Source organism: Phoca vitulina, unplaced genomic scaffold (assembly GCF_004348235.1).
Source record: "Phoca vitulina isolate PV1807 unplaced genomic scaffold, GSC_HSeal_1.0 scaffold2, whole genome shotgun sequence".
In the NCBI taxonomy this organism is placed as follows: Eukaryota; Metazoa; Chordata; class Mammalia; order Carnivora; family Phocidae; genus Phoca; species Phoca vitulina.
The window spans coordinates 99585246-99607148 of NW_022589705.1; the positions used below are offsets into that span (position 1 = coordinate 99585246).

A 21903-nucleotide genomic window follows, 5' to 3' on the forward strand; every position below is an offset into this window, starting at 1 on the left:
CAGCATGAGCCCCATTGGGGCTGCAAAAACAGCCCCACGAAGCATCACTGAGTCCCCCTCACAGCGTGCAGGACCTGCCGGCCCACATCAAAGCTGCTAGTCACGGTCAGTGTCCGGGGCCGGGGAGCAGCGGGGTGAGCATGTGCCGTCGGCATGCCCATCCCCAGCTTGCTCAGGTGTCCCCTGCCCTTTTGCATCAAACTAGAGCCACATATCTGGAGTAGGGTCCCATCTGCTCAGAGAGGAGCCCCAGCTCGGAGTGAGGCTGCCCCAGCCCTCAGGGTCACCCGCCTCCCACAGCCAACCCAGGGCCTGTGTCCCCTTCAAGAGAAGTGCTGTTAGGAGGGAGGAGGAGGAGGAGAAGGTACCAGAGGGGTGAATAGGGGCTCCCTACCCTCCCCGTCCAAAGTCACCTGAAGGTTCTACTCTGGGAGCTCCCCAGCCTAACCCACCCCAGTGGGTGACCAGCTGGCCCATGGGGCAGTCCTGAGCTGGCTCCGAGCCACGCTCATCATGACACCATCCTGCACGCTTCCCGGCTGGGCCCATTGCTGGGAAACCAAAGGCTCCTTGTATATGGTGGGGGGTGGGGCTGGGGGAGGGGGGTTTCTGGAGCAGGTCCACCAAACAAGCCAGTCATAGCTGTGGGTCACTGCCAAGACCCTGGGAGGGGGAAAGATCTGACTGGACCCTTGTTAAAGCCCTGCAATTTCCAGCCACCCCTGGACATGCTCCTGGATTCAAACTCTGGCTAGCGTGCCCTGATGCCACTTGCCGGCTCCTGGGACAGAGGCCCTGCCTGCCCCTTGAACCTGGCCGGGTCCTGCCCTGCCCCAGGAGGAAGCCCCAGCCCCTCCCTCTCTGTCCGTCGCTGCAGGACAACTGGATTCCCGACCCCAGAGAGTCAGATGAAGATGACTGCTCTGGGCAGAGGGAGGGCTCCCAGAGACCAGGGTAGAGCTGGTGGCCCCAAAGCAGCGGTCGGACCTCGGCTTAGCTGGCAGCACCAGGATTATCAGTTCTCCTAGTGAGGCCCCAGGGGGCTGTCTGGGCTCCTGCAGCAACCGTTTGGGCTCCAGCAGGCTTGTCCTGCTCTGACCTTCATGCCTACCACCTGGCACCCTTCCTCCCCACCCACTGGCAAAACGCCCAAGGAAAGCAAACCCTACGAGCGCCCACCAGGCTGGGCGGAGGGCAGCGTGCAGCAGAGGCTATTTCCCGAGTCTCGCATGTGATGCCCACACGTGTGTGTCAAGCATACCCCTGGGCCATGTGCTCTCCTGTGCTCTGCAGACGGCCATGGCCTTCCTGCCAGATGGGGTAGGGTGGGGCCCCGAGGAGCACCTGCTGTGCAGAGCACCCCAGACGCGACTGCCTGAGAAGCTGCTCCCCAGAGGATGGGGTGCAGCAGATCCCGGGGGAGTGCCTAGGTGCCAGGTCCATGCTGTGCATTTCGGGTGCTCTGCTTCCCTGAAGCTTCCCCAGGCTGAGCCCGGGAAGCATGGCAGCCCACTTTCTAGCTCCGGAGAAGTCACGTGTCGCAGGTGACAGCCTGGGACTTATCACCTCGGCCAGCAGGTCTGATCCCAAGAGCTTGGGTCCTTCTTTCCCCTTCAGCCTGTGCACGGAAGAGTGTAGCCTCCTCCATTCTACCCGCCCTGGGGAGGCGTCAGGTCCCTGTCAGGGAGGGCGCCCAAACACTGGAAGCCACTGCACTAATTCACTGGAAAGCTTTTCCCCGCTGAGCCTCTGCCAGCCAGCGGCGAGGAGTCGCCAGGGGAGGGGGAGGAGAGGGGAGAGAACCGCCGGGGAGGGGCAGCCCTCTTTCCTGCTCCCCGCCCCCCCTTCCCGGAGGCCTGGGAAAAGGCAGCATATTGAGGCCCGGGGCTCCCAGCATCAGGCCCCGGGATGCTAATGAGGGCGAGCGCGTTCCCACAGCCCGGACATTGTGCCGAGCGGCCCACCTGCTCCTCAGGGAGCACCCATTGTGCCCGCGCCAATTCACAGGCAATTTAGCGTGCGCTAATGGGCCGGCGCCTTTGTGCGGCCCGCCAGGCCATTGGGCGCCGAGTGTGGGAACGGCCGCGGCGCCCGGGCCCCAGGCGTCTGCCCGCCGCCGCGCCTATATAGGGCCCGCTGGCCCGCCGGCCGCCGCTCCCCGCTCGCCAGCCGCCTCCCTGCGCCGGGCATGGCCCCCAGCACCGCGGCCGTGGAGCTGCTCAGCCCCAAAGAGAAAAACCGAGTAAGTGCGCCGCCCGCCCGCCCCGCGCCCCCCGCCCCGCGCCCCCGCCGGCTGACGCGCGTGTCCCCCGCAGCTCCGCAAGCCCGTGGTGGAGAAGATGCGCCGGGACCGCATCAACAGCAGCATCGAGCAGCTCAAGCTGCTGCTGGAGCAGGAGTTCGCGCGCCACCAGCCCAACTCCAAGCTGGAGAAGGCCGACATCCTGGAGATGGCGGTCAGCTACCTGAAGCACAGCAAAGGTGAGCCGCCGCCGCGCGCGCCCCCGCCCCCCCGCCCCCCCGCGGCCGGGGCCCCCCAGTCACCGGCTGCCCCGTCTCCCTGCAGCGTTCGCCGCGGCCGGCCCCAAAAGCCTGCACCAGGACTACAGCGAGGGCTACTCCTGGTGCCTGCAGGAGGCCGTGCAGTTCCTGACGCTGCACGCCGCCAGCGACACGCAGATGAAGCTGCTCTGCCACTTCCAGCGTCCCCCCGCTGCGCCCACTGCGCCCGCCAAGGAACCCAAAGCCGCTGGCCCTGCGCCCCCGCCCGTGCTCTCCCCCGCCAAGGCCACCGCAGTTGCAGCACGCCAGCCCACTTGCGGCCTCTGGCGGCCCTGGTGACCCCGCAGGACTTGCGGGTGGCCACCCCAAGGACCGGAGGGCCAGCCAGCCTATTCCTCTGGCCATCCATCTGTCCCTCCTGGGGCTTGGACAGGCCTCCTTCTCCGGAAGGCTCTCTCTCCAGGCTGGCGGGCCAGCAGGAGGGTCATTCTCAAGAGAATGTGCTTTTGCAGAGTCCTTGTCACTTAGGACAATCAGGGCCCACCTTCTGCCAAGTGTCTGACTCCATGGGGTTGTTCTGTGTTTGCATTTCAGCAAGTGACTTCTGGGAAGTCCCCGCCGCCCGGGGTTCTATGATATTTGTAGGTGTCAGGGGCTCGGTCAGCCGGTGCCTCCACGGGTAGAGGACTTTCTTCAGGGCCTGCTGCTGCCGGGCCGGGGGGCCTGGCGGGTGGGCCGTGCCGTGGGCACATTTGCCTTTTGTGAAGGCGGAACTCAAGGTGTATCCTCATAGGAAAGAGTGTCAGCCTGGATGGGCACAGAAGCACCATGCAGCGCCGTGGCCGAAAGGCCCCTGCGTGCACTTGGTTGTCTAGTTGGGGCTCATAGTGGGCTTTGTGGGGAGGGTGGAGGTCTCCACCATGATCCTCAAAGGATCCCTGTGTGTGGGTGGGCGCATGTGGGCATGACTTTGTACTCGGAATTTGAACCGTCCGTCCCGTGGGCGCCCATGGGCTGGCTCTGCAGACTTCCAATAAAACCTGACCAAGCAGCCCTCGGGTCTGTCTGTTGTGCTGTACGTGTGTTCTTAGCAGCCGCCGGGGGGTGGGGGTCTGCACAGGCGGAGGGGGGCCACACTATCACGATACCCAACTGTGGGGGGACATGTCTCTGCCGGTGACCCTCTGGACAAGGCAGAAGGAGGGAATGAGGACAGGAGGCAGGCAAGCAGGGGAGAGGCAGGCTGGAGGAAGAACAGGCCCCATAGAACCCACACCCCCATGTGCAGCAGGAGGGGATGCAGTGGGAGACTGGGGTTTCTGTCCCGGGCCTCTCACTAGCTCCCTGCAGGTGGGGGCCAGGGGGAGCAGGAGAGCGACAGCTACAGGCCCTTCCAGCTCCGTCCAGCTGAGGGGGATGCGAAGACCACAGGTTACAGTGGAGCTCTTGCTGCAGCGAAAGGGCTTTAGCTGGGCCACACCCACGGGAGAAGGTGTTTGCCTCCGCCCTGGCCTTCCTGCCTGGCCAGCAGCCCCTGTCCCTGGGTGAGCTCCTGGGAGCAGCTGCTTGGCTAGTCCATAGGTGGCTACCCCCCCTCCCTGCGGGCCGACCGCTCGCCAGGGCTGGGAAAAGCAGTGCTGGTGGTGAACCTGTCCCTCGCCTCGGAAAGGGCACCTATTTTTAGGCAGGCTACTGGATGTTGATCGAGTCTGCAAGAGCCTAAAAGGGCCCAGGCTTCCCAAGGGACAAATCCACCCACGGGGAGTGGAAGGAGCTGGACGTGGAACCAAAAGCCTTCCACACGTCTTCAGAGACATGGGGCCAGCCCGGCCGTCCTTCCTCTTTATCGCGCCTCTCCCCGCCGCCCTCCGGAATCCCTTTCTGCCCACTCTGAGGGGAATCCGAGGCGCCCTCTCCAGGCCAGCCCAGCACCTGCCACACGGTTCCCCCTTCATCCCACACGCTGACTGCATGTGGGGCAGGAGTGCCAGTGAACCGGAGGGGGGTGTGCCTCCTGGCCAGGCCCACGGCCCCTCATGGCCCAGGGTCCTCGAAGCTCCAGGCCTGCATCCTCTGGGAGCAGACCCTCTGCCCTCTTCCCCGCTGCCCCCCCGGCCTCCCCACCCAGCGCACCCACCCCTTAGAAGACGTTCGCAAGGCTGCCTCTCCAAGGCTGAGGCGCACGGCCCCCTCCCCTGATCACCCCTGGACCTTTCAGTTTCTGCTGCGCCACAGGCCTGTGCCCTGGAGGCCTTGCCACGCAGCGGGTGACATGCTCAACAGAGGCTGAGGTCCAGAGACACAAAGTAACCCGCCCAGGGTCACCTGGGAATCAGCTGCCAAAGCCACCTTAGGGGCCCTCTGTCTGCCGCCAACACTGTCTGGGCTCTTTCCTAAAGCGCCCGGTGCCCCTGAGGGAGACACATCCCTCAAGGGTCTCCTGGCCATCAGAGGCTTCCCAGCGACTGGCCCTGAAACCCATCCCCACCACCATCTGTGTCCGCACTCCAGCTTCAGAAATTGTTTCTCTGCAAACTCCCACAGACTCCCTGTTTTGCCAAAAGGCAGCCTCCTCCAGGCAGGCTGCCTGCTTTCTGCTGCACTCTCTGCAGACCTCACCATCAGAGTGAGTGTCTTCCCCAGCTGCATGCAGGTGCATCGTGAGCAGGGCCCCCTACACCCCCATTTTGCATGGGGCTTTTGCAACCCACAATCCTTCGTTCCTAGAAAGCCGGGCTGGTGGGTCACACGCGCCTTGATCACAGCTGCGCTCATTGACAGAGGCAGGTCTTTGGAGCCCCAGGTGCCTCCTCTGCACCATCTCAGAGCACTGGACGTCAGCATCCGGCCAGCTCGCTGAAAGAGCAACAAAGACAACAGTCCAGACGTTTTGTGTTGGGCCAACGGCCTCGGAGACCCCCGCGCGGGCAAGTCCAGTGGCCCTCCAGCTGCCGGGACCACAGGGGCGGGCGGGGAGGGGCGGGCCCGGGTGCTCATTAGCATAATGTATGCGCGGGAGGCGTTTAGCAGTCAAATATATGCGCATATATCTCCATAGATGATTAGGCTAGCCGGGCACATTCAAAATGGCGGAGTGTGGAGCGAGCGGCAGCGGGAGCAGCGGGGACAGCCTGGACAAGAGCATTACGCTGCCCCCCGACGAGATCTTCCGCAACCTGGAGAACGCCAAGCGCTTCGCCATTGACATAGGTAGCCGCGGGCTGGCGCCGGGAGCGGGGCGGCGCGCGGCGGGCGTGGGCGCCGGCGGCGGAGCCGGCGGGCCGGGGGCGGTGGCAAGGACGAAGGGCGGGGCGCGGGCCGCCGGTGCGCACAGCCTGTCGGACCTTGTAGTCCGCGGCCCGCCGGCGCCCGCGCTCGCCCCGGCGGCCGGACTACCGCTCCCGGCAGGCGCCGCGCGGCCGGAGCGGGGCACGCCGGGCCTCGTAGTCCCGCGCGGAGAGGCGGGCGGCCCGGCGGCCCCTCGGTGGTCCACCTCGGTCGAGTCGGCAGCCGGGCGGGGCCTGTACGGGCCACGAGAGGGGCCCGGGGCCGCTGTCTGGGGCCGCGCCGAGGGCGGAAGGCGGCCAGGCCTCGGGCCGCGGGAATCCTTGGCGGGCTGCCGGCCCGGGCCCAGCCCGAAGCCCTCCCGCTGCAGCGTCTGCTCCTGGACGGCTGACATTTGGCGGGAGTTTGGAGGACCTGGACGTGGACCTTGGGGCCCTTGCTGGCCGCCTTCAAAAGCCTCCCTGTGCCGCGCGGCCCGCAGGGGTGCCCCCAGGGCCCCGCCCAGCCTCCGCCCGACCTTCCTGCACCAGGCCCGCCCCGGACCCTTGTCCCGGGCCGCACTGGCGCCCGACTTTCACAGATGAGGACGCTAAGGGCAGAGAGGTGAACTGAGTTGTTTAAGGTCACCGGCTGTAAGCGGCCAGGTGGGCCTGGAATCCGGTCAGCGTCGGCACTCGGCTGCTCTGCCCGGTCCACACAGGGGATGGAAGCCTGTGTCCCGCGGCGTGAGGCTACGGGAGCGGGCCAGGGTGGTCCCCACCCCATCAGATCTCTGCTGGGGCCTCAGTTTGCTGGGGCCTGCCAACAGCCGAATGTAGGCGCTTGCGCGCGGTCCCCGCAGGGCAGCCCCGGGCACTTGTAAGACACGACTTGTTGAAGCTGGACAAGTGTGCCCCTCTCCTGGAACAAGTTGGGCCGTCCTGGCAGAACCGGGCGTAGGCTTGGAGCTGCGTGCGTGTGATGCTTTCGCCCCTGCCCTCTTCCTGAGAGCCACTTTAGTATCTGGGGCTTGGGTGGGGGAGGGCGGCCTCCAGGGAGGTGGGAGCCATGGAAAGGTGGGCTGGATCTTGCCTTCTCACCCCGCAGACCGCTGGGGTTGTGAGTGGCCCCCCGTGGCAGTGCTGTGGGGCACTGACCTGGGGGCAGGTGTGAGAACGACCCCGTGTGGAGCAGGACACAGAATGAGCGTGGGTCCTGATAAAACGTCGTGCCCGAGTGCATGTTGGGCTGGGGAGGGGAAGCTGAGAGGCCCAGCTCAGGGGGTCCTCCACAGCCAGGCCTCCCAGGAGGCCCCTCAGGGCCCTGCTCTGCGCATCTTCTGAGACCCGCCCATGCCTCCACGTGACCGCAGCCGGGTCGGGTGTGTGCTCCGAGGGCCCAGACTTGGTTTTGCTGCACTTACACTCAGGGTGCTGCTCCTTGGGAATGAGTTGGCACTTAGCGTTCCTGAGGTGCAACTGAAATTGGCTTGCCGGCGCAAGGTTTACCTTCGATGATCTGTGTGGCCTCCAGGGGGTCCTGGGGCCGCCTGTCCTCCGGTGCCAAGCCCAGGCGGGATTCCTGGTCAGGGGACACACGAAGGGATATTTTTAGTGTCAGTATTCATTTCCCCTCTTGGAAGGTTCACCTGGGTCTGGGTCCCGTGTCTGTGTTTCTCCAGAGGACGTGTTCATTGTTACGAAGGACAGACCTTGTGTTCATTCCCGGGGCTGGTGGGAGGTCACCGCTTGGGTGTGGGTCCTCAACCCTGACTCCACCAGTCACTGTGCTTGTCGGCAGTCTGCTTTAAAAACAGGCTTCTCCCATTTCCTCTTCCCTCACCCAAGCCTCTTAATCCAGGAAAGCTCAGCTGCTCTGTGTTCTTGGCAGGCCTTTTCCTCTCTCGGACACTCATGTCAGCTGAGTGGATTCCCCACTTTGAAAGCACCAGGGACATTTTGTCTGTCAGCACAAACTGGGGTGTCCTGTCCCCCTTGGTGCCCAAAGTGGAAGGACAGGTCAAGAAGGTGGAGGAGAGGATGGCCCTGTGCCAGGCGCCCGTAGGTCTGGATGAGTGGGGAGGTCTTGGCTCAGGGGCTGGAGGAGGGACACGGGCAGGCTGCTCTGAGTCCAGGTGCTCCTGGCCCTGGACCGGGGAGACTTCGGTGTCCACCAGTGAGCACAGGGCTGTGTGCATTTGCCAGCCTGGTCACTGCACCTCTTAGGTGTGACATGCCAGGGCCTATGGCTGGGGGCTGGGTTGGCATTCACTAAATCCAAGGGATCCTGAGAACAGATGAGCTCTCCTGCTCTCCCCGTGGCCGCAGCCATTCTGCTCTGTGAGCTCACCCCAGTTCAGGCTGAGCGCCCTGCTCTGCACGTCCCCACTTACCTCCCAGACCCCTGACTGTTCCTTCCCGGGGGTACAGGGAGACGTGTCTGGGCTGCTGGGCATTGCCCCATGTGGGGTGCATGGTGTGGGGCACACAGACAGCCCCCCAAACCCCAACGCCTCGTATTTGCTTGTGATTTAAAGCTCATGTAAAGAACACACAATCTGAAACTGGATTTCTATGATGGGGGGGTTGTTTTGGTAACTTTTTGGAAAGTCTCTCAAAATATATCTTCATCCCTTTGCATCGCTTGTCTTTTTAGGAAGCGGTTAATTCACAGTGAAGGACGCTCTGGGCCAGGCCTGGATTGGGGGCAGGGAGGATGGATAAGGAGGCTTAAGATCAAGTTCTGCCTCTAAAGCCCATGGGCTAGGGAAGAGAGTAAGCCTGTGCCCGGGCGGACTGAGCAGGGCCCGCCAAGGGCAGGTCGCGGCCGTCCTGGGAGTCCTGTCCACGCTGCGGGCGGGCAGCTCTGGCGGGCGGGCTCCCAACGCTTGTGCTGGGCAGCGGGTTTCTCTTAGCTGGACGAGCTTCAGCTCTCAGGTGTTTCCTGCCTTGCATGTCTCGTGTGTTCCCTTGGGATCGTGTCACAAAGTAACCGTCAGAGACTAGCTTCAGCCTCCCCCTCACAAAGGGCTCTGTCTCCCCTGGGCCAGCCCACGAGAGCTGGGTGGGTTTCAAAGCCATTCTGGGCGTCGAGCCTCAGGCTCCTTCCCGTCGTCACGGGCCGTGCGCGGATACGCCTGCCGCCTCACTCTGCAGACTTGAAAGTGACTGCTCGGGACGTCTTTTTAAGTGGTCCTGAAACATGTTTCAGACAAATAAAGGCCTCTTCTGCTTCCTGATGTTGGGCTTCCCGGTGTGTTCACAAGGCTGGCGAGGGGGAGGGGACCCTGCTGCCGCCTGTGTGGCCTCCCGGCCCCGAGCTGTGAGAGGGTGGGCAGCTAGAACATTCCTGGCGAAGTAGCCCCCTCGTCTGCCTATCCACTCCGGGAAAATACTCCTTCTCTTGCTTCCCCCTTGTTACCACGGCCAGTCAGGGGTGCTTGTCAGTGAAAACAGTGCACTTGTTGGCTTTTTTCTTCAGGTCATTTTCAAGATCAGAGGTTGAAACGGAATTTTTCTGAACCACTAATGATCGCTGAGGCCTCCTGGAAACAGGATGCTTTCCTTTCTCCTCTAGGACTTGATGCGGAGGGGAAATGGACAGGCTCAAGCCCAGTGTGGTCTGGGGCCTGTGATGGATGGAGCAGGCTTTCTCAAAGACAGCAGAGTGTTTGGGTCTCACAGTTGATTCCCTTCCTCTGGTTGGTGCCCCTCAGAGTTTTAGGTTCAAGTTGCACCAAGTGCCTTATGCACAGGACCTGGTGTGGCAGAAGAGCCTCGGCCCCTCCCGTCCGGCCCCTGACTTTGCTGCGTCTGCGTCTCCCCTGCAGGGGGCTCGCTGACCAAGCTGGCTTACTACTCCACCGTGCAGCACAAAGTTGCCAGAGTGCGCTCCTTCGACTACTCGGGCAAGGTGAGCCGCCTGGCAGGCGGGGCTGGCAGGCAGGGGCGCCCCAGGCCACACGGACCGTCATTTTCTCTTTGCGTGCCCCTCCCCCCCCGCGGCTCACCCACACCGGCTTAGCTTCCTGGACGCTCCGAGTACTCAGATCCCTCCCTGCTCCCTCGTTCAGTCAGTCCCCCCCCTTCCATCCGGGACCCTGGCAGGAGCACCTGCACCTGCTCCTTGGGAAGCACGGTCTCTCCCCGCCCCTCGCCTGGCTCTGCCTCCCACCTGAACTCGGCATGGAGAGTTGTGCATGTTCAGGGCCCTCATCTCTACATCTTTCCCTCCCCGAGGGCAGCATGCACACACAGACCCCTACCCTGTACCCCCAGGACGCCGAGCAGGACCACGAGCCGCCCTACGAGATCTCTGTCCAGGAGGAAGTTACTGCCAGGCTGCACTTTGTCAAGTTCGAGAACACTTACATAGAAGCCTGCCTGGACTTCATCAAAGACCACCTCGTCAACACAGACACAAAGGTCATCCAGGCGACCGGGGGCGGGGCCTACAAGTTCAAGGACCTCATCGAAGAGAAGCTGCGGCTGAGGTTAGTAGGGGCCGCAGGGGCCACTGGCCTTGGGTCTCAGGCTCAGGCTCTGAAGTGGCCGCACTCGACCTGTTCTGGGGCTAGACTCTGGGCTGGGCTGGCAGGAGGCTTCTGGTGGCCAAAGCGTCGGAAGGCTGGGGGCCCAAGGAGGGAAGGGGGCCCTGCTCCTGCGGCAGCGCTCCCTGTCCTGCAGGGGCAGAGGTCCCTGACAGCTTCACCCGCGTGGGAACTGAGGCCGGGGCCGCGCACCGCAGCAGAGTGCTGGGTCTTCAGGTGTGTGTGGCTGGCCCGTCCGAAGCCGTTTGCAGGGTAGAGGGGAAGGGAACCGTATGAGTTGTGTCAGTTGCGTGTTTGAGAGCCATGCGTACCCTCCGGGCCGGGAGCAGAGCGTCCGGGAGGGCCCCTGGGGCCGGGGCGGCCCGACCGCCGCGCTGCAGCAGAGCTGCCTTCTGGGGCCCGTGCTGTTCTCAGTGGCCAGGCTCCGTCCCTTGCAGAGTGGACAAGGAGGACGTGATGACGTGCTTGATAAAAGGCTGCAACTTTGTGCTGAAGAACATCCCACACGAGGCCTTCGTTTATCAGAAAGATTCCGACCCCGAGTTTCGATTCCAGACCAATCACCCCAACATCTTCCCGTATCTGTTGGTCAACATCGGTTCTGGAGTCTCTATTGTGAAGGTGAGGCGCGCCTCGTGGGGCCCTGCATGGCGGCCAAGCGGGGATCGCCGGGGCACCTGCCGTCTGTTGGAGCAGGCCAGGCACAGGGGCGCAGACCAGGGTGGCGTCGGCTCCCGCGCCACGGGCACGCAGCCGTCTGGGGGAAGGTGGGCGGCCCAGACTCGGCCCTCAGGAATGGTGTTACCCGTGTCTGGGGATGCCCTAAGCCACCACATCCCGGGACCTGCTGGGTGGTGGCCGGGGCCCCACTAACTCACCTGTGCTTGCTGTGCTCCCAGGTGGAGACCGAGGACAGGTTCGAGTGGATCGGTGGCAGCTCCATCGGAGGTGGCACCTTCTGGGGACTTGGGGCTCTGCTCACCAAAACAAAGGTATTCCAGCAGCTGCAGAAAGATGCTTCTGGCTCCGCTCAAGGTCCTGTGTCCCAGACCTTCTCAGGAGAGGTTGGGGGCCGTGAGGCCCGAGGCTGGCGGCTGGTGGGGTGGCTGGGGAAGCGGCTCCTTCCCGGCCTTGTCCTGGCAGTGTTTGTTGGCCGCTGCAGGACGGCCGTCTGAGCTGCTAGTGCCGCCCGGGGCGGGCGGGGGGTGCCCGTGGAGCCCCGCCTCCACAGGAGGGCCTTCCGCATGCTGCTCCATGGGCTGCAGGGACGCCGGCTGGTCCCGCAGCACACACGATTCCATCTGCCCTGTCCCCGCAGAAGTTCGACGAACTGCTGCACTTGGCCTCCAAGGGCCAGCACACGAACGTGGACATGCTGGTGCAGGACATCTACGGTGGGGCCCACCAGACCCTGGGGCTGAGCGGCAACCTCATCGCCAGCAGCTTTGGGAAGTCGGCCACGGCCGACAGAGGTACCTGCCCCCTCTGACGCCCTCCCGCGCCGGCAGCCCCCCGCGGGCTCGGCCTCGCCCAGCAGCGCCCCGCCTGTGCCCCCCTCCCAGACTTCTCCAAGGAGGACATGGCCAAGAGTCTGCTGCACATGATCAGCAACGACATCGGGCAGCTCGCCTGCCTCTACGCGAAGCTCCACTGCCTGGACAGGGTGTATTTCGGCGGCTTCTTCATCCGGGGCCACCCCGTCACCATGCGCACCATCACCTACAGCATTAACTTCTTCTCCAAGGTAACCGGGCTCCGCTTCCTCCCTCCGCCAGCACCGCGAGCTGTGCTCTTCCCAGATGACCGGCCGACCCAGGGACGAGGGGGGCCCAGGGCAGGCCGCCGAGATGCGGGGTGCCCCCTGCCAGCTTCTCCCGGGCCCCTGCCTCTTTCCTGTGGCGGGTTCCAGCGCCCTCGCCCGCGCACCGTGGCCGTCTCGGAGTTGGGCACGATGGCAGCGGTGAGCACGCTGGGGGCCGTCTCCCCCTGTGGACGAGCTGAGCTCCGAGACGGCTGTCGTTCCGCGGGACACTCTGGGCTGGGCCTGCAGATGAGGTGACTGGGTGGGTGTGAATTTTGTGGAAAAAGTTACTCACCCTCCAATTTCTCCAAATGCCAAGCTTTTAACTTCTGCGCTGAATGCGGTTTCGTTGACAAGCGTGTTGCGGACTTCTCAGGAAGCCTCTGCCGCATGGAGAGGCCGCCTGCGTCGGGTTGGTTTAGAACCGCCCGGACTTCCCCTCGTGTGCTGGCGGGCCAGCTCAGACGGGGTTTTGCCGTGGCAGGGGGAAGTCCAGGCGCTGTTCCTGAGACACGAAGGCTACCTGGGAGCCATCGGGGCGTTTCTTAAAGGAGCAGAGCAAGACAGTGAGTCCAGCGGCCACGGAGGCCATGGGCGTGGGTCTCTAACCTTCCTGGGGAGGCGCTGACCCACCGCTTTCACTCTCTCTCTGGAGTCCACGGCCTGAGTGGCACGTGGTCCCTGCGGGCCAGGGGTGGGGTGGCACTAGCCCTCTGCAGCAGTTCTTCCAAGGGGTCATTGTGTGCCACGTGACCAGCCCCGGGGGGGCCTCCTGGGTGACAAGGGCGAGGGAATGTGCCTCGGCGGCCTGCCCTCTTCGAAGGCCACTTGGAGGGTGTGCTTGGGAAGTGGGGGCAGGCTGCTTTAAGAAGCTCGGAAAGGTCCCAGTAATCGCTGTACGAGGTTTCAGTACCAGCAAGAGACCACAGTGCCACAGCCCCAGGCTCCCTCGGTGTTGCGGGGACCTTCCGTGGCGGTCGGGCCGTCCTGGGGCGTGGGCACAGCGTGGTCCCCCGGGGGTGACCCCTGGTTTTCCCCCGTCCAGACCCCAACCAGTACAGCTGGGGAGAGAACTACGCAGGCAGCTCCGGGCTGATGAGCTCGTCCCCGGAGCTCTGCCCGACGCAGCGGGCGAGGAGCGGCACCGTAAGTGCGGGGTGCTTGGTGGGGTCAGGTCCCAAGACCCTCTGTCCTGGTGTAGACTGGCCACTGACCAACTGTGGACATTGGGGCAATAGAGAGGCAGGGGTGCCTGCTTCCCTCCTCAGGCCCCTAGCATTTCTGTGTTTCCCAGACGTTCCACGGGAGCCCCAAGGCCGTGCAGTCCTGTCCCCGTGTTTGCAGGGAGGATGTGGAATGCGCTTCCCCAGGCTTGTGGCGCCACTGACAGCAGAATCGGGGTTGGCACCAACCCCAGGCCCCTTCCCTTAGACCGTGTTCTCTGCCTGATGGTTTCAAACCGGTTGAAAGGACAGAGTCTCTTGTCCTGGGAAGTTTCCTGCCCGTTCCTCAACCCTTAGCTGGGGAGACGCCCGCGTGACTGGGCAGGGGCTCCTCCGGCCTGCTGAGCGGGCGTAGAGGGTCTCCCACCAGGACCAGTGTCAGCCAGACACAGGACACTGCCACTGTGGCCTGTCCGGGAGAAATCACAGGCTTACTGAGGACATCCCCCAAATGGCATGTTACTCTTATAAGTCTCTGAACACTTAGCAGAACTCGGGCACTGGGCTAGAGAACCAGCTGGACAAGTCCAGGTGGCCAGTCTGGGCACGTGAGTCAGAATGCCTCCTTCAGAACCAGCCTGCTGGCTTTTCGGATGCAAAGCTGATTTTCGGTTGTAGACACGCAGATTCTCTTACGAGTTCGCGTAAGCGTTGCGAGAATGTGCGTGATCTAATCATAACTTCCCGGGAGAGGACTGGCCCCCAGGGCCCCACGCCCCGGGCCTGGCCGGAGCAAGTGACTGGCACACAAGGGCTCTCTGCATCTCTGATCCCCGACTCCTGATTTGTGGAGGGCGATGTGGATTCCTGCTTTAGGGATCGCAAAGCCAAATGGATATGTGAGCAAGGAACGCGTGTATCAGAGCTGGTGCATGCCGGCTCGATCCCCCCACACTCCGTGCCTCGCGCACCTGTCGTGCTGGGTCTCCGTGTGACGCCCCACTTCACACAGCGGTGTGTGGAGCCTGCATGCGGCAAAGCTGAGGTTTGAAGTGCGTGTCGGGTAGCAGGGGAGCCCCTGAAACCCTGCCGAGGCCCCAGAGATGGTGACCGTCCATTTTCTTTCATCACCTGGAAAGGTACCGGCCATTTCCTGCCTGAGCTTCCTGTCATTCGGGGCGTCCGAAAGCCAGTGTGTCCCCAGGTGGCCGCAGTGCAGAGCACACCTGCTCCTCACCCCCCAGCTTGCCAGTCAGGAGGCTGCCCGCAGACGAGCCGAGTCAGGGGCGCGGCAGCATGGCCAGTCCTTCCCTCGGGAGCGGGGAGAGGGCCGCCAGGCACGTGCCGAGTGAAGTGTGAGCAGGTCGCCGAGGACCAGGGCTGGTGACACACCCGCTTCGTCTTCACAATGTAAAACTTAAAACGCCAGGTGACCGAGCGACCGCTCCTTTGGAAACAACCAGAGCGCGTGCCTGTCGCTGGTGACCACGGGCCGGAGGGGCCCTACCCCCTCGGCGTAGCCAGTGTGGGAGCCTGACTGCCCCGCAGGGTTCCTGCGGCCTTGCCGTGGGCATGGTGCCACAGGAGTCACAGGACAAGGGCCTGCTGGGCAGAGAGTGGGGACCTCACCTGTGGAGGCTGGGGCAGCAGAAACGGGGTCCGGAAGGGCAGCCCATGTGTGTGGGGAGAGGGGCGCACGCTGGTACGGGAGCCCCCGGCCCCGGGGCCCCCGTGTGGCAGGAACAGCAGCAGAGACGCTGGGAGGAAGCTGCACGCGTGGGAGGGAGGTGGCCTCCGTGGGGCTGGGCAGACTCAGGATCTGGGAGCCTGGCTCTGGGCGCCGAGGCCGCGAAGGACCGCAAGGTGGGTGGGCGGGGCCCGGGAAGAACGGGCTTGTCCGCCGCCACCTCGGCCGTTCCCACAGAGAAGCTGGCTCTAGGACTCGCACGAGGGTCTCGAACTTGCGGAACCCCCCAGCTGACGCACACCGCCTCTTGCCCTCCCAGTTTGACTTGCTGGAGATGGACCGGCTGGAGCGGCCGCTGGTCAACCTGCCACTCCTTCTGGACCCGTCGTCCTACGTGCCCGACACGGTCGACCTGACGGACGACGCCCTGGCCCGCAAGTACTGGCTCACCTGCTTCGAGGAGGCCCTGGACGGGGTGAGGGCTCGGGGCGGGCCGGGCGCCCCTGGGGACAAGAGACGGGCGTCTCTGGAAACCCAGGGCTCCCGAGGAACGAGCGACAGGTGTGGTGGAAGAGGAGGGGTGCGCTCCAGTGGCCGTGGGCTCGGTGTTGGAGTTTGAGGGGTGACTCTATTCCTCAGGTGTAAACGTGACCCCTGGGGGTCATTGGGTCCACACGTTGGGGCGTGCTCCGGCAAGGCACGTGTCTCACGAGCATCCCAAGTCCCCGTGCTGGTGACTGCGTTTCTTCAGGGGCGCGCGGTTTGCGCGGGGCCGGGGCCAACAGCAGTTGGACTCCAGCCTCCGGTGGCTGGCGTCTCAGGCCTTCATTCCCCCCGACCCCGGGAACGTGCGTCTCTTCTCAAGCCTCGCAGGCCCCAGGGCTCTGTCTTCAGAGTGAGGGCCCCCAGCCCCGGACCCCGCGCAGCCTTGGAGCATGGTCCCAAGCCACCTGTCCCCCCGGGCGATGCGGCTCCGAGCCTCGGCTGGGGGCTAGCGGTGACCCCGTTCCCACCCCGTGGGGGAAAGCCCCCGGGGACACTGATCTCCAGCGGCCGGGGCCTGTGCATGGGGACGCGCTCGGACCACGGCCCCGGCCAGGCTGAGCACCCCGTGCTCGGCAGGTGGTGAAGCGTGCTGTGGCCAGCCAGCCAGGCTCGGTGGACGCCGCCGAGAGGGCGGAGAAGTTCCGGCAGAAATACTGGAGCAAGCTGCAGACGCTGCGACACCAGCCCTTGTGAGTGTCCCGCTGCCCCCAGCCCGGCGCCAAAGTAGCTGCCCCTGGGCCCTCCGTGCCCCCTGCACCTGCCGCCGCCCGCACGCGCTCCGGGACCGCTCGGCAGGGCCAGGCGGGCTCCCCCCTCTGCTGCTTTGCTGGACGCTCCTGTGGCAGCCGGGCACCACGAAGACGCCCTCGGGGGCAGAGGCGGTGGGCAGCGCGCTTGGCCATCGACCCCCTGAGCTGCCCTGCTCCCGCCTCTTCCCCAGTGCTTACGGAACCCTGACCGTGCGCAGCCTTTTGGACACGAGGGAGCACTGCTTGAATGAGTTCAACTTCCCGGATCCCTACTCCAAAGTGAGTGCCGCCTTCCTGCGCTGGGCTGGCGCCTGCGAGGGGTGCACGAGCAGCAGGGAGCAGGGGTGCGGCCTGGGGTGGCCCCTCGCTCAGCAGCGCCTGCTAAGGAGCCCAGGGCTGGAGGCGTCGCCTGTCTCTGGCCTGGCGGGGTCGGCTTACAGTCTCAGAGTTGCCGTTGGTGGACGCCAGTCCTGCCCTCGTGGGCGACAAGCCAGCCGGAGCCCGGCCGCTGGCCGGGAGGTGCCACCCTCCTCCTCGGGCCGTTCTGCCCAGGAGGCCGTGTGCCCAGGGTTGGTGGCCAGGGCTCAGAGCCAGCGCCGCACGCCGCTTCCCGCCTCCCCTGGCCTCGGACGGAGCGTCTGGGGATGGGGCGCCGGGCGCCTGTGAGGGTCCGAGTCCTCCACCATGGCCCTTCTCTGCCCTGCCCGGGGCCACGGCATGACCACGCCGCGGGCTGTAAGTGTGCGTGGGCCCGGACGCCGCCCGACTGCTGCCCGCGCTGCTCCGAATTGGTACATGTTAACACCTTGGTTTGCGTGAGCCCCTGTGACAGTGTGCTGGGTCTTCTGTCCCCTTAGGGCGGCTTTGGGGTGACCTTCTCTGCGGCGTCCTCTGCTTCGTCTGCCGAGGGCCTGAGGAAGGCAGGGCTGCGCCCTCACTCTGACCAGCGCTGGCCTCTCCCCACAGGTCAAGCAGAAGGAAAACGGGGTTGCGCTAAAGTGCTTCCCGAGGGTGATCCGCGGTCTGGACGCCCTGGGCTGGGAGGACAGGCAGCTGGCCCTGGTGAAGGGCTTGCTGGCCGGGAACGTCTTCGACTGGGGAGCGAAAGCCGTCTCTGAGTAGGTGCCCGCTGCCTTCACAGCCCCTCCACACTTCAGCCCTGCCCCGCCTGCTCACTCCAGCTCGGGCTCAGGCAGCGCCCCAGCCCGGCCCCCAAGGGGGCAGCTGTGGGGGGACGGGGTTCCAGAGCCCTGGGCATCGCTTGGGGCGTGAGCAGCCCTGGGAATGACCGGCGGCTCTCTGGCCGTGCTGCCCCAAGCCTGTTCAGAGCAGGCACACGGACGGCTGGGGTGTGGATTTGGGGGCTGATGTTTTCAGACGTCGAAATCCAAATCGGGGGTTCGCACGTTAAGAGTGGGACTCAAACCACACTGAACGTTTGAAATTGGGAGAAGTAGGTGCTTTAGGAAGGATCCTGCAGACTCGGGTGGGAGCACGCGCCCCAGGCTCCCTGAGTGCCCGGCCTGGGCTCTCGGTCTGGGGATGCTGTAGGATTTCCCCGGGGGGCCCTGAGGGAGTGGTCCCCCCGGCCCAGCCCTGGGCCTCGCCAGCTGGCCCGCCCACCACGGAACAGGGCCTCTCCCTTTGCGGGACGCTCTGTCTCCCACCTGGGGTCCTGTCCTGGGCCCTCGCTGGGTCCACACTGGGAAGAACCCCCCCCCCCCCCCCCCGCCGTCACTGGCTCTCCCTTTGGGTGGCACGTTGGGGCGTGTGCTGGGCGAGGCTGGCACTGACCCAGGGCCTTCCCGGAGGCTGCCACGCGCTCGGGACCCTCCACCCCTCACCCCGCCCCCAGCCCCATACCACGTCCCACGTTCTGGAGCGGGGGTTGCCCAGACGGCCGCTGCTCTGGGGACCCGCTATGGATCCTAGCACGCTCGGCCAGTTTGGGAAACGCTTCCTCTGGGCTCTGTAGTGAATGCTGGAAGCTGAAGTTTGGGGACTCTCATGACTTGTGTTTTTCTCCACACAGTGTCCTCGAATCTGACCCCCAGTTTGGCTTTGAGGAGGCGAAGATGAAGCTGCAAGGTAGGGATGCCCAGGGCTCCCCTCCTGCGCTGGAACTCCGCCCGTGGGGAGGGTAGCGAGGGTACGGCTGCGGGAGGGGAGCGTGCCTGCGGGGGATGGTGCGACTGACCATGTCCGTGTCCCCCAGAGCGGCCGTGGCTCGTGGACTCCTACAGCAAGTGGCTTCAGAGACTGAAGGTACACACCGCTGTCCCCGCCTCTGCCCCAGGGCCAGGCCGTGCTCTCGAGGCCCGGGAGGCGGGGAGGGCCACGGGAGATGGCGCGCAGCTGCCCCAGGGTAGCGCACTAGGGCCCCCCGGAGTCTCGCGCCATAGCCCGCTCCCCGGCCACTGGCCCCTGCCCCAGCCCGACTCCTGCAGGCTCTCCTGGTTAGGTCGGTGGCCGCGGCTCAGAGGTCGTTGGGGCCGCAGTTCTGGAAGAGGCCCGGGCGCCCTGCCCCCCAGCACCCCAGCGCCCACGGGAGCCAGCAGCCCTCGGCCTCGGCCTGCGGGGAGTGTGGAGTACGGAGGTGTCTGCAACGCTTGGACACGCCTGTTCCCGACTGAACGTCCTGGTTTTGTCTTACAGGGGCCCCCTCACAAATGTGCCTTAATTTTCGCAGATAACAGTGGAATAGACGTCATTTTGGGAGTCTTCCCCTTTGTCAGGGAGCTTCTCTCTAGAGGGACGGAGGTGAGCGTGCAGGCCGCGGCGGGACCCCTGCCCTGGGCCCTCCACTCGCAGTGGGGTTGGCGCTGTCGTGGTCTCTGTGCGGGGCAGGTAGGTTCGGGTGAGGCTTGTCACACCACGGACCTTGGGTCAGCCTGACCGCAGTGTTCTGGGCCGTCTTCATCCCGACCCGGGAGCCGGCCCTCCTGGAGGCCACCGAGCAGTGAGAGGTCATCGGGGGCCGTGCTTCTCCGCCGGCAGCCCCGGGTGGGCGGGCGCACAAAGGCTGGCTCGCTGCCGGGCAGTGGCGGAGTCCCTACAAAGCTCGGGGCGTCCCGCTGCAGGTCATCCTGGCGTGCAACTCGGGACCCGCCTTGAACGACGTGACCTACTGCGAGTCCCTCATTGTGGCCGAGCGCATCGCGGCCATGGACCCTGTCGTCCAGTAAGCTGGCCGGGAGCCTGGGGGGGCCTGCATGGACAGGTGGGGGCACGGTGGGAGCATCCGGGGTGCCGACTCCCAGGGCGCCAACCGACCCCTTGTGCTCGGCAGCTCGGCGCTCAGAGAGGAGAGGCTGCTGCTAATGCAGACGGGCTCCAGCTCCCCATGTCTGGACCTCAGGTACCCCGAGGCACCTCCACGCCTGCCCCCGGCCCCCAGTGCGGGTGCCGGGCTGCAGCCCTTTAGTGGGGACCTGGGCGGTGGGCTCGGGACCCGTTGGCTGCACCGTGGGCTGGGTGTGCCTCGTCTGGTGAGGGAGGCAAACGCCCCCGAGGCCCCCCGGCTCCGATGATTGGGTCACCGCATTGGTGTTTTGGGCCCTGGGGACCCTAGAGCATGAGAACCGGCCATCGGGAGCCGGCCCGGGGCCAGAACGCTTCTCTGGGCCGACCTCCTTTTCTGGGCCGGCTGTTAACCAGGAAGGGGGATTTCATCAGTCCCACATCGAGAAGCGTCGTCAGGCCCGGTTTGCGGGGGGTGGGGACTTTGAGCCCAGGGTTGTAGCGAGCTGGGGCCAGGGGTCCTCGGGCATTCTTTCCAGTTGCTGCCCTCGTGGGGACGCAGGATGTGGCCTCTCCCGGGGGCAGCTGTGCAGGGGTGAGGCCCCGTCACCCCCGCCTCACCGCCCCCTTCCTCCCCGAAGCCGCCTGGACAAGGGGCTGGCCGTGCTGGTTCGGGAGCGAGGCGCAGACCTGGTGGTCATCGAGGGCATGGGCCGCGCCGTCCACACCAACTACCACGCGGCGCTGCGCTGCGAGAGCCTCAAGCTGGCCGTCATCAAGAACTCCTGGCTGGCCGAGCGGCTGGGCGGCCGGCTCTTCAGCGTCATCTTCAAGTACGAGGTCCCGGCCGAGTGAGGCGCCTGCCCTGCCGGACTGCTCTGCTCGTCGCTTGTCAGGAATGTACTTCGACCGCAACAGGGAAACCACATTCAGATCAGAATATTGGTGTCGCGCACCTGTGACTCGGAGCCAGGTGCGCCCAGGTGTGAGCACGGTGCTTGTGCCGTTGGGGTCTCTTTCATGCTGCCGTGTTCGTGGTGGGAGCCGCAACTTTTGTCCAGTGAGACATTCGTATTGGAATATATTTAACTGTGAAATAATCTTTTATATATATACACACATATATATGTATAGATGTAAATAACGCGCTCGCGTCTCCGGCAGGTCAGCGGGGGCTCGGGCACACTGAATAGAGGCTGGAGTGACACCAGACCGTGCCGTGTGGTTTCACAGAGAGTGGGCCCGGCCCCCCTTCCCGGGGGCGGCCGGGAGCGGGGTCTCCCCTCACTTACTGCCAGGGCCCCTAGGGTGGCCGTGGCCGTGGCCATCCCGTGGCTTCCTGCATCCCCCGCCCCTGTCCAGAGCAAGGAGGCTCCCAGTGGCGTGTCAGGGAAGGTCGTCCTGTGCGTCCGCACCCCACTGCACCCGAGACCGACAGGCCAGGCTGAGCCACACTGCTGAGTGGAGGCGGCAGCCACGAGGCCTTCGAGGGCTCTCGGGCTTGGTGGCTGCCCGCACTCCTGCTCAGAGCCAATCGACCACGTGGCCATGCCCTGTCCAGGGCGGGCGCCTTGCTGGTCGAGGCCCTGGGCGGGCTGAGCGCTGACCCTTCCCGCAGGGAGCGGGCCGAGCCACGGCCGCCGCCCGTGTGCGTGCCGGATGGGGCTTTGCGCAGTCGCCTGGGAGCCAGCCTTGGAAGGCGGCCAGCCCCGTCCTCAGCTCTGCACACTCGCGTGTGGGGCCGTGAGCACTCCTGCAGCATTCCGGGCCCCCCGGTGACCCACACACGTGTCACTCGCAGCCCCACGTGCTAGTGGCCGCTTTGGCCAGGCCAGCCCAGCAGGGGGTCCCATTAACCCCCACCCCCCACAAGGGTCCCCCTGCCTCAGCCCCCCCCCACTCCGGCCCTGCACAGCTCATCAGGCTGCGGCCACCTTTGTGTGGCTTCCCTGGCCCCTCGGCCTGACTACCCTCCACCGCCTGCTTCCTGGTGGGGGAGCGGCGCTGGCCTGCCTGGTGCGGGGGTGGCCCAGCACGGACACCCAGGAGGCCCCGAGAAGTCCGGCCAGAGCCTGGCTCAGCCCAACGCCCAGACACCCCCACGGGTCCTCCCATCTGCCCCGCCTGCCCGTCAGGGGGCCTGCAGCGCCCCGGCCCCGTGTCAGCTGGGCAGAGCCGTACGGGGAGGACCCGCCCTGCTGCCAGGCACCCTTCTGGGACAGACCTGGGCTTCCCAGGGGCTAAGCCTGGCCCGTGGAAGGTGACCGTGTGGTGGCAGGCAGCGCCCACGCAGGGCTGGACGAGGAATGGCCCCCACTTCTCCCCCCCCGGGAGCCCCAGCAGCCAGCCCAGCCCAGCACTGGCCAAGAGTCCCCTGGCTGAGGTTCCTCCAGGTGCCCCCC

The 21903-nt window shown here is 65.3% G+C and overlaps 2 protein-coding genes across 3 annotated transcripts; both read left to right on the forward strand.

The window, feature by feature from the left end:
• The first annotated feature begins 2166 nt into the window (after nt 1-2166).
• HES5 (hes family bHLH transcription factor 5) lies at nt 2167-3546 on the forward strand. Its single transcript, XM_032418781.1, has 3 exons — nt 2167-2242; nt 2316-2481; nt 2567-3546. The coding sequence occupies exons 1-3, from the start codon at nt 2189-2191 to the stop codon at nt 2839-2841; spliced, it is 495 nt and encodes a 164-aa protein (XP_032274672.1). The 5' UTR covers nt 2167-2188; the 3' UTR covers nt 2842-3546.
• A 1999-nt stretch (nt 3547-5545) lies between these two features.
• PANK4 (pantothenate kinase 4 (inactive)) lies at nt 5546-20707 on the forward strand. 2 transcript variants are annotated; one of them, XM_032395243.1, is made up of 19 exons: nt 5546-5712; nt 9596-9678; nt 10044-10258; nt 10753-10936; nt 11215-11307; nt 11634-11787; nt 11878-12059; nt 12601-12682; nt 13162-13262; nt 15286-15441; nt 16089-16201; nt 16453-16540; nt 17228-17379; nt 18294-18349; nt 18477-18526; nt 18917-19021; nt 19342-19442; nt 19551-19619; nt 20143-20707. In XM_032395243.1, the coding sequence occupies exons 1-19, from the start codon at nt 5589-5591 to the stop codon at nt 20354-20356; spliced, it is 2322 nt and encodes a 773-aa protein (XP_032251134.1). In that variant the 5' UTR covers nt 5546-5588; the 3' UTR covers nt 20357-20707. The 2 variants fall into 2 exon arrangements, with proteins under 2 accessions (XP_032251134.1, XP_032251145.1); XM_032395254.1 differs by having other exon boundaries at nt 5597-5712; nt 10730-10936.
• The last annotated feature ends 1196 nt before the right edge of the window (nt 20708-21903 follow it).